A 12,251-nucleotide genomic window follows, 5' to 3' on the forward strand; every position below is an offset into this window, starting at 1 on the left:
AGTACCATATTTGTGTCATAAAAGGAATTTGGTAGGACTCCTTCTTTGCTTATCATATCAAATAATTTGTATAGTATTGGGATTAGTTGCTCTTTGAATGTCTGATAGAATTCACTTGTGAATCCATCAGGTCCTGGTGATTTTTTCTTAGGGAGTTCTTCAATGGCTTGTTCAATGTCTTTTTCTGATATGGGATTATTTATTTCTTCTGCTGTTAATCTAGGCAATTTATATTTTTGTAAATATTTATCCATATCTCCTAAATTGTTATATTTATTGCCATATAATTGGGTGAAATAGTTTTTAATGATTGCCTTAATTTCCCCTTCATTAGAGGTGAGGTCTCCCTTTTCATCTTTGATACTATCAATTTGGTTTTCTTCTTTCCTTTTTTTTATTAGATTGACCAGTACTTTGTCTATTTTATCTGTTTTTTCAAAGTACCAGCTCCTAGTCTTATTTATTAATTCAATAGTTCTTTTACTTTCGATTTTATTAATTTCTCCCTTTATTTTTAGTATTTCTAATTTAGTTTCCATCTGGGGATTTTTAATTTGCTCGCTTTCTAATTTTTTGAGTTGCATGCCCAATTCATTAATCTCTGCCCTCCCTAATTTGTTAATATATGCACTCAAGGATATAAATTTCCCCCTCAGTACTGCCTTGGCCGCATCCCACAGAGTTTGGTAGGATGTCTCATCATTGTCAATTTCTTCAATGAAATTATTGATTGTTTCTATGATTCCTTCTTTGACAAATTGGTTTTGGAGAATCATATTATTTAATTTCCAGTTAGTTTTTGATTTTCCTGTCCAGGTGCCCTTACTAATTATTATTTTTATTGCATTATGATCTGAGAAGGTTACATTTATTATTTCTGCTCTTTTGCATTTGTTTGCAATGATTCTATGCCCTATAACATGGTCAATCTTTGTGAATGTGCCATGTGCAGCTGAAAAGAAAGTGTATTCCTTTTTGTCCCTATTTATTTTCCTCCACATATCAATTAGATCTAATTTTTCTAGGACTTCATTCACCTCTCTTACCTCTTTCTTATTTATTTTTCGGTTTGATTTATCTAGATCTGATAGAGGAATATTTAGATCTCCCACTAGTGTGGTTTTACTATCTATTTCCTTCTTGAGCTCTGCCACTTTCTCCTTTATGAATTTGGGTGCTATACCACTTGGTGCATACATATTGAGCAGTGTTATTTCCTCATTGTTTATACTGCCTTTAATCAGGATGTAATGACCTTCCCTGTCTTTTTTAATCATATCTATTTTTACTTTGGCTTTGTCAGAAATCATAATAGCCACTCCTGCCTTCTTTTTCTCATTTGACGCCCAAAAGATTTTGCTCAAGCCCTTAACCTTAAACTTGTGTATGTCTACCCGCCTCATATGTGTTTCTTGTAGACAACATATGGTGGGATTTTGGTTTCTAATCCACTCTGCTATTTGCTTCTGTTTTATGAGCGAGTTCGTCCCATTCACATTCAGAGTTATAATCATCAGTTGTGCATTTGCTGACATTTTCAAATCCTCCCCTCTTCCTACCCCCTTTTTCCTTATACTTTTTTCCTTTTAAACCAGTGGTTTGCTATTGAGCCGCTATCCCTTATCCCCTCCCTTGATTAACTTCCCTTTCTATCCCCTCCCTTATTTTTCCCCCCTCTTTTTGTTTTTAAAGGCCTTATGAATTCCCTCCTCCTTCAGCCCTCCCTTTTTTTGACTTCCCCAATCCCCTGCTTCCCTTGGTTTATCCCTTCTAACTTTCTCAGAAGGGTTAGATAAGAGTTTTATGTCCCAATGGATAGTACAGCTACTCTTCCCTCTCCAGGTTGATTACTCTGAGAGTAAGGTTTGATTACTACCTCTTAATGCTCTCTTCCTCTCCTTCTTATAATAGTATTTGTCCCCTCTCCCTCCCATGCCCTCTTTGTGTGTAATAGAATATCCTATTTTCTTATTCACTCAAGTTTCTCTTGGTGTCCCCTGCTATTCACCCCCTCTTTCCCATCCCCCATGCCATCTTAGATTATTTAGTGTTCCACCCTCACCCTGTGAATTATTCTTCTGATTACTATAATAGTGAATATTATAATAGTGAATAGAGTTCACTACAGAGAATTATACATGACATTTCTCTACATAGGAATACAGATAATTAGATCTCACTGAGGCCCTTAAAAAGGCAAATTTAAAAATTATAAGTTTTCTTTCTTTCCCCTCTGTATCTTATTTACCTTTTCATGTTTCTCTCGATTTTTGTGGTTGGATATCAAACTTTCCATTTAGCCCTGGTCTTTTCTGTGCAAATACCTGGAATTCTTCAATTTTGTTGAATGCCCATACTTTCCCCTGGAAATATATAGTCAATTTTGATGGGTAGTTGATCCGTGGTTGCAGGCCCAGCTCTCTTGCCTTTCTGAATATCGTATTCCAAGCCTTGCGATCTTTTAGCGTGGAGGCTGCCAGATCCTGTGTGATCCTGATTGGTGCTCCTTGATATTTGAATTGTTTCTTTCTGGCTTCTTGTAAGATTCTTTCCTTTGCTTGGAAACTCTTGAATTTGGCAATTATATTTCTGGGTGTTTTCTTTTCTTGATCGAATGTCGCAGGTGTTCTATGAATCCTTTCAATGTCTATATTGCCCTCTTGTAGGACTTCAGGGCAATTTTGCTGGATTATTTCTGTTAGTATGGAGTCCAGGTTTCTATTAATTTCTGGTTTTTCTGGAAGACCAATTATTTTCAAATTGTCTCTTCTAGACCGGTTTTCTTGGTCTGTCACTCTCTCATTGAGATATTTCATGTTTCCTTCTATTTTTTTCAGTCTTTTGACTTTGTTTTATTTGTTCTTGTTGTCTTGAGAGATCATTAGCTTCTAATTGCTCAATTCTAGCCTTTCGCGATTGGTTTTCAGCTATAATCTTTCGGTTTTCGGCTATGATCTTTTGATTTTCGGCTGTAATCTTCTGGTTTTCGGCTATAATCTTCTGGTTTTCGGCTATGATCTTCTGGTTTTCGGCCATAATCTTCTGGTATTCCTTTTCAATCTGGACATTTCTGGTGTTCAATTTGCTTATCAGTTCATTTGGTTTCTGAGCCTCACTTTCCATTTGCAAGATTCTACCTTTTAAACAGTTATTTTCTTGCCAGATCTCTTCCATTTTCCTCAAAATCTCAGTTTTGAACTCTTCCATAGCTTGTGAGGAGTTTTCCTTATTTGAGGAGGGTCCAGATGCTTGTTTGTTCTCCTCCTCTGTTTGCTCGGTTATCTGGATTTTCTCTGTGTAAAAGTTGTCGAGTATTAAAGACTTCTTTTTCTTGTTGTTATTCGTTCTCTTCTGAGCTTCCTGAGACTGGGTAGCCATTGTTAGCCCAGCAGCTTCTCAGGTTTATCCTCGCGCTCAGGGTTTGTCCGCGGTCTATTGGCTCCTGAGGTCTGAGTTCTGGTTTTTTCCAAGGTCAAGCCCCCTGGTGGACCCCCTTGCTTGATCTTCTGCCAGAGCTTCCTTTACAAGTCTCAGGGCGCTGCTTCCACAGTCGTACACTTGTCCACGCTGGTTCCCCACTCAGGGTTTCAGAGCTTTAGCTCCTGGCTGTGTCTGCCTCCACCCACGCCTCCGCCTGTGCCTGCGCTCTCAGCCCGCGCTCTGCGCCCTGCGTCCACTCTGCTCCCGCGCTCAGATTTCGCGTGAGTTTTTTGGCTTATTGGGGTCCTAAATCTTGCTGCTCTCAGGAACAGGCCCCAGAGCTGCCAATGACTCGATGGGTGCCCCAAACTTGCTCTATTTCTTTTTAGCTGGCTTCGGCGCTATAGGTGTTGTGTGTGGAGGGGGTGGGGATGGGGTGGTTGCTCAGCCCGCGATTTAGTGAGAGCTGTTTCACCTCTTTATAGCATGGAAATGCCTTGATTCCACGTATCTTCCACGCTGTGCCCTGTTGTGGGGTTCCTCCGTTTGTCTGGACTTGTTTTTATGTCCCCTTGAGGAGTTTTGTGTGTTTTGGTCAGGAGAGGTTAAGAGCTGCTTCTTACTCTGCCGCCATCTTAACCCGGAACCTCTTATTTAATTTTTAAAATACTTTTTAGCTCCTCCGTGAATTCTTTTTGGACTTGAGAGCAATTAACATTTTTCTTAGAGTCTTTAGATGTAGCAGTTTAGACTTTGTTGTTGTCTTCTGAGTGAATCTACCCTATCACCAAATAACACTCTGCTTAGTTTCTTTTTTTGTTGTTTGTTCATTTTCTTGCTCTCTTTTTCTTTTTTTTAAATTTAAAAAAGTTGTTAGGCTCAGTAACTGTGGTGAAGGGAGCACTATTCTAAGCTTCAGTTTCTTTGTGTAGTAGCCTTCAGAGTTGCCAATGGGGATCTATCTTCACCTCTTCCAGGGTGGTAAAATATAAAAAAAGATGTGATTAGTATTCTGGCTTGTGCTCTGGATTGTGAGTACTCCCAAGCACTCTTTTATCTCTTGGAATTATAGTCAGGATCCCATGCTCTGTTGTGGCTAAGAAGACTGGTGGGTGATTGTGCTTCACCTTACCCTGTAACCCTGTGACCCAGATCTATCATAAGAGTCTTGAAACTAGGGCCAATTAAAGGACCCCTGTAATCTCCTTTTGAACAGGTGTCTGAACCTCCTTACCATCTGTGGCTGGAGTTCGGGAAATCTTTGCTGTCAATTCTGTTGCCTGGAAGGCTTGTTGCCATAGTGGGGCCTGCCCTGGCATTCTGTGCTTCACTTTTATCCTAGTGCACTGCCCTCTAAGTCTAACTGTCCAGTCTAATTGGATGTTACTCTCCCTTTTTATTGCCTCTGATATAGCCAAATTGTTTTATTTCTTTATATCACAAGGTATCCATAATGGAAGTCCTACTGTTTCTGCCTCTCTACCCCTGCATTCCATTCAGAATGTCAATGACTTCCAGCAAAAGTTATTGCTAGCATGCTTGAAAATCCCTAAATAACTAATCTCAATCTTATTAATTTCTTATAACAGTTCCCCCCTTTGCACAAAGCCAAAATAATGTTCCACACAATATTTTGGTATTTGTGCACTAAAAAATAAACTAAAATTCTAACCCAAAATAACAAACAACCTACACTAACTCTATTCTATCTAACACTATCCTACTCTACCCTACACTAAGGATTTTAATAAGGAAAGGTAAAGGGATAAATACATTGAATAGTTACATAGTTCAAAGCAATAAGTAACAATGCAAAATTTCCAACAAAATTAACAAAATCTACAACAAATATGAAATATCAACACAAAACTCAAAACAAACATCAAACACAATTCCTATTCTAATACAGAAATATTCTACCAACTAATAAATGCAAAAAATTTTGGAAAATACATTTTAACACATTGTACAAGGTTTTACTTCAAAATTACAACAAAACATTAAATTTCCCTCTTGCAAATTGCATTTAAATGTTTGCAACTCAATTAGTATCAAATTATTCACAGAATTTACACTTATACATGTATATACATGATACATATATAATAGACACACTATATACACATGATATACATATATACGTATATGTGCACACAATATATACATATAAAATATACATATATACAATACATACACTATAATACAATTTACAATATACACATGCTATTTACACTTATTTACATATCTATTTACATTTTTTTGTGATATGTGATCTGTAGTATGTTATATGTTCTTCATGTAATGCAATTTTGTTTTGTTTGTTGTATTTGCACTGTAATGTACATTAGTACCTTAACTTATCCTCTAATCTAATCTAATACTATTTACCCAAACTATTCTAAACTATCCCTTTGGTATTAATATATTTGTCTAGCTACATCTACCTAAATAACTAGCTAATCTTTGTTAGTAACTAACTATCCTTTGTTAGTACTTACTTATTCTATAGCTAATTCTGTTAGTATATATACATTGTTTTATTCTATAAGGAATACAATGTATCCTAATATGTTTGTGTTGTATGTATCTTATTTGTTATGTTGTTTTTTTGCCATATTGCGCTGCAACATGTTATTGTTGGATGTATGAAACCACTAAAACTCCAGATCTCCTTCAGATCTCCTTTCTTCTTATGATGTTCCATTTTCCAAGGGAATTTTCTCTTCTCTCTGTTTTCTAATCTTCTCCTTTTCTCCATCAAAGGTCTTGATAGTTTTATGTGCAATGTTGGATGCATATGAGTATGTAGTGATACTATTTACATTACCCAAAATACTTTCAAACCATTTATCCAAATTGTTCATGATTAATCCCCTTCTTTAGGAAAATCCTTGCAAATAAAGTTTTTATCAGTTCAATTCATAAGTTCATCAGTCTTAATACAAAGTCTATAAATCTTGTATCCTGAATCCTCTTCATCCATGTCCTCTTCCATCTGAATGTCCTCTTCCACTGGAATGTTCCTCTCCTTACTGAACTTTCTGACTGCAGACTCTAATTGAATGAATATCTTAATTTACACAATTTTGTCTTCTACTTCTTCTTCTTCATTATTAATAATTTCTATATTTTCAGTATCTATACCATGTGCTAATTTAATATGAGAACAATGATACCATGAATCTCTACCCAAAATTTTCACAGAAGATGGTGAAACTAGTACAACTGTATAAGGACCTACCCAATTTTGTATGTTTTGGCAAAATTTTTCACATAGACCATATCATCTGGTTGAAAATTATGAAGAGAATAATCCAGGGGACCAAACTGAATCAATACTCCCATATCTTGTAATTTTCTTAGCCTCTGCTGTAAGGCACTTAAATATGAAGCAATTTGGCAATCACCTCCTAAGAGTGATGCATAAATAGCCTTACAAGTTTTTGCTTGTAGTGGAGCATGTCCAAAGAGCATCTCATATGATGATATATAGTTCTGCTCTTGGCCTCATACGTAGGTAAAACAAAGCTATGGGAAGAATAGTTTTGGCACAGTTTCCCAACCATAGTCTTGAGTTCCCTATTCATACACTCCACTTGATCTGAACTTTGTGGGTGATAAGGAACGTGATATTTAGGTATTCTGAGATTTTCATAGACTCTTCTAAGGATATCCTGAGTGAAATGAGATCCCTTATCCAAATCTATAGTTAATGGTACACCCAATCTAGGCACAATTTCCTTGAGTAACACTTTGACCACAAAATTAGCTGTATTGGTATTTGATGGAAAAGCTTCAGGCCCTTAGTTAATAGTCTATCAACTATCACAAGACAATACTTGTATCTTCCAGCTTTAGGCATACAAATATAATCAATCTGTAAACTCTCAAATGGACAGTATGCTAAAGCCTACCACACAAACCTTTATTTCTGAATGCACTTTGATTGAACTTTTGGCAGACTGAACAATATTACAGATCTTATTTGCAACAATACTTATTTGAGGAGCAACCCATTGTCTCTTGATGGAATCTACAACAGCTTGTATACCAAATGATCTTTTGTGTGAATGGCTTGACACAAATAGGTATACAAGTCTTTGGTAAAAATGGTATCAGTAATCCATATCCCATTTTCTTTCCTAGCTCCAAATTTATCCTTCCATTTCTGGATATCTGAGTCTACATAAGTTTTTTCCAGATCATCAGAATCAATAGATATTAAATTCATTACATAAATTGGAGCATTCTGGGCCGCATACTTCAGTGATATCAGCCTTTAGATTTCCTTTAGAGACTGAATCTCTACCATGAGTATGACTCCAACAATGAATTACTGCCAGCTGTTTTGGCTTTTGGATTGCTTCCAACAACTCAGTTATTATTCCTGCATGAGGTATTGGTTTTCCTGATGCAGTAATGAAACTTTGTTGTTTCCAGATCTTTCCTGTTGCATGTCAAACAGAAAATATCGAGAGTCCATGTAAATATTTACACTTTTACCTTCAGCTAGAAGACCTGCTTGCTTCAGTGCCACTAATTCTGCACCCTGTGCACTAAGATTACTAGGTAATGAGCCATACCACAATGTCTCAAATTCTGTGACAACTGTAGCACCAGTACATCTGATTTCATTACATAGATATGATGATCCATCTGTGAATAATACCAAGTCTGGATTTTTGAGTGAAGTGTCTTTTAAATCCATCCTTAGCATATCTACAAGATCTACTATCTCAGCACATTCATGCAATGGCTCACTGTTCTTGGGTAAATCAGGAAGGAAGAGTAGGTGGATTGAGTATGCTATATCTCTTCAACTGGATGTTCTCACTACCTAAGAGAATAATTTCATACTTAGATATTTGTTGGTCTGAATATGCTTGAGTACGAAATTTCCTTATTAGAGCTTCTATCTGATGTGAACAATAAACCATTAAAGAACATCTCAAAACTAGATCAGCTGACTTCTGGACTAACACAGCTGCTGCTGCTACACCCCTTAGACAGGGTACTGTCCCCACAGCTATTGGATCTAATTGACAACTGTAATACCCAATTGGACAATAACTTTGTCCTAGAGTCTGTGTTAGCACACCAGAAGCTATCTACACCTTTTCTTTCATTAAAAAATGGCCGAAAAAGGTTTCTCATAGTCTGGGATTCCTAACGCAGGTGCATATAGAATGGCTTCTTTGAGTCTATTTAAGGCTACACAATGTTCAGGATTTAGTTTCAGAGGTTCTGGTTCTGTATTCTTGGTCAGATCTGTTAAACACTTAGTGATCTCACTATATCCAGAAATCTACTGCCTACAGAAACCAGTAGTTCCAAGAATAGCTCTAAGTTGTTTTTTAGTTTTAGGTGCACTCCGTTTCTGGATGTCAGCTATTCTCTTTTGTGTGATACTTCTGGAACCCTCTGACAACACAAAACCAAGATATTGCACATGATGCAAAACCCATTGTAATTTTTGTCTTGAAGATTTTATGCCTTCGTTTGTATAACTCGATCAAAAGAATCTTGCTATCACTAAGACACACCTTTGCATTTGGGGATGCTAAAAGAATATCATCCACAAAATGCACCAATTTACTATCTTTAAATTTAATTGTTTTTAGATCTCAATTTAGAATTTGAGAGAACTGGCTAAGTCAATCTGTATACCCCTGTGGAAGATGTGCCCACATCCCCTGGGTTTTCTCCCAAGTGAAAGCAAAGATCTTTTGAGAATCCTCGTGAATTGGTATTGAGAAAAACGTAGAACATAAATCTACCACAGTGAAATATCTAACCTGAGTTGGAATGGAAGAAATTATAGCAGCTGGACTTGGCACAAAAGTCTTGATGACATAAACATTTACTGCTCTTAGATCTTGTATAAATTGGTAAACAGGTTGGCCATTTTCATCTAATTTTGGCTTCTTTATAGGCAAAATTGGTGTATTGTACTCAGAAAAACACAGTATTATTATCCCTTGTTGGATTAGGGACTCAATTATTGGTTGTATACCATCTATTGCCTCCTTAGTCAAGGGATATTGAGGCACACAAGGAACTGGTCCTTCCTTTGTCCTCAATCTGACTGGAGTATCTGATTTTAACAACCCAACATCTGTGGATGATCTTGACCACAAATGCTTAGGTATATCCTCAGGTATTGAATAGATCAGTGATTACCAAAGTGGGCACCACCACCCCCTGTTGGGTGCTGCAGTGATCCAGGGGGGGTAGTGATGGCTACAGGTACATTTATCTTAACTATTTGCTATTAAAATTAAAAAAATTAATTTCCAGGGGGCTAAGTAATATTTTTTCTGGAAATGGGGTGGAAGGTCAAAAAAAGTTTGGGAACCACTGGGATAGATAGTACCTAAGTCATCTTCTGTACTGTTGGAATCTAAAAGCAATGGAAAGGCCTTCAAAGATTCCTCTGGGAGATGTAAAGGACTATCACCAGATTCAGTATATTGGATAGTAGCCTGTAATTTACACAAAAGATCCCTTCCTAAAAGATTCATTGGACATTCTGGAACACACAGAAATGTGTGTTCTATGGAAAGGGGTCCTATGGTTACCATTCTTTGTTGCAATTTAGCTACTTTCTGAGTTATGCTTGTAGCCCCAACTACATCCATTGTACCAACACCTCTACAATTCTCAGGAAAACTTTGCAAAACTGATTTACTAGCTCCTGTATCAATGAGAAGATCATAAATCTGGTCTCTAATAGTTACAGATACATGTGGTTCTGGGCTATTGGGAGGTTGGAAAGTTTCCAACACAGGAGCTAAAACAGTAAAATCAGAACAAAGCTCAACTATTTTCTGTCCATCCAAGTTAACATCGTCTTGAATTACAGAATTTTCCCAGGATTTTGCACCTTTGTCCTTTTTAGCTCTATTGTGGTATCATTGTTCTTATATCCAATCAAATTATCTTTATCAAATCACAGTTTCCATTATTCTTCTTAATTACACAAGTACTAGAACTTCCAACACCATTTATAACACTATTTTTCTTTTTCTCACAATTATTTACAACACTAATCAAATTATTATCAACACCATATAAACCATCATCAATTTTAATCAAATTATTATAAACACTAGTTAAATTACTACTACCAGTGGGTAAATTACCATTAACATTGGTTAAATTACAATTTACACCATTACCAGTATTTAATTCAGATAATTTAACATTAATACCATTCAGATTATCATTAATTCTCTGAGTTGTTGGAAGCAATTCAAAAGCCAATAATTGTCAGAGTCATACTTATGGAATATTTAGGAAGTTTCTGAGGCCAGATTTGAATCCAGGACTTCCTGTCTCTAGGCTTGGCTCTCTATCCACTGAGCCACCTAGCTGCTCCCCACCCCAAAAGGATCTGATATCTTTTTATGGAAACAGAAAGAACACTAATCATTATTCATTATAATTCATTTATTAAATTTAATTCTCTTTCCACTATAAAATACATAAATCACATGATCAAGTCATTCAAACTGAGATATCTGGATCACATATATTCATCTATTATTGATTCATGCTTCTTAAATCTGTAGGAGACTCAACTGGCCATCATTCATTCTCTGTACCTCAAAATTATAGGAAACAGCATGAAAGAAAGTTAGATTGTCATGACTCTAAAGTCTTGCCTTCTAAATTCTTTGGGGTTAGGATAATGGTATTAATAGCTAGATAGGTGCTAGATTCATGTTTTATACCTAGAAGTAAGCAAATTTAGCTTATACTGCCTCTACTGCTTTCCCTTTACCTTAGATAATTATTTCCATTGAGCAGATTGACAGAGAAGAAGGAAGTGGCAATGATAAATTCAGGGAAACATGAAGACTTCTTGATGTTTTTTTCAATGATGCCTAGACTAATTTCTGTTTAATACAGCTTAACTTACATTTAGATGATAAGCTCAAAGGATTTTTAGGGAAATATCAAAGTTGTTTTTGTTTTCCTTTAATAGGTTGGACAGGCAAATGATGAATCACTGACCAATCAGCTTATAGATCATCTCATGGGTGAAAGTGATGGCATGCCTAAGGTATTAAAGTCATTATGCCTGTGCTGTTTTCAGACATATCATTTTGTGGCAAATGCTTTTATGTAGCTTTTCTTTAAATGAGTGCTACTTAAGTCCCAGAAGATTGTAAAACCTAATTTAAACTAATGTGAGATGGAGGTAATAAGAAACTTGAGTTGGTGAAAAGTTTTAAAAGAAAAAGTTTTATTAAATTCTTAACATATGAAAACTTGTCAGTTTTTAAATATTGAAGTATATTAGTTGAATTTTAGAAAAGAAGAGGCACCACTGCTCAGAATATAGCAATTGGATATAATAGAGAGAGACGTCATTGAGAAGGCTACAAAAATAACAAGACTGTGAAAGAATGCCAAAGCAAAAGGGCAGGTTTGTGTGTGTGTGTGTGTGTGTGTGTGTGTGTGTGTGTGTGTGTGCACGTGAATGCACAAAATCTTACACAAAATCTTACCTATTTATCTTCCTGATGGTATATCAGAAACTAAGTTAGGAGCAAAGTTTGAGAGAGAGGTTTATAGTAAGGCTGGTACTGGTGGTAGGAGGATATAGTTTCATATGATCAAGTTGCTATTCAGAGTATTAGAATTTAGAAAATATTATTAATTAGAATTAGAATTTCTAAAAACATAGATATAATGGCATTTGTAAGACAAGAGAGGTAAGAGATGTATTGAGAAAATAAAAAGCAAAACAACCACACCACCAGGGAGAGAGATAGTATTAATATATATATGTTCCTCCAGTGTAGGATCAGTATTTTGAATATCTT

At 36.1% G+C, this 12,251-nt stretch overlaps 1 protein-coding gene across 1 annotated transcript in view; it reads left to right on the forward strand.

The window, feature by feature from the left end:
- LOC123252422 (WD repeat-containing protein 19-like) overlaps positions 1-12,251 on the forward strand; it is a 200,917-nt gene that overhangs the window by 116,884 nt on the left and 71,782 nt on the right. Inside the window, exon 29 of the mRNA XM_044681745.1 lies at positions 11,408-11,485. Within this exon, the coding sequence (XP_044537680.1) occupies positions 11,408-11,485 (78 nt within the window). The remainder of the gene's footprint in view (positions 1-11,407; positions 11,486-12,251) is intronic.

Source organism: Gracilinanus agilis, chromosome 6 (assembly GCF_016433145.1).
Source record: "Gracilinanus agilis isolate LMUSP501 chromosome 6, AgileGrace, whole genome shotgun sequence".
Lineage (NCBI taxonomy): Eukaryota > Metazoa > Chordata > Mammalia > Didelphimorphia > Didelphidae > Gracilinanus > Gracilinanus agilis.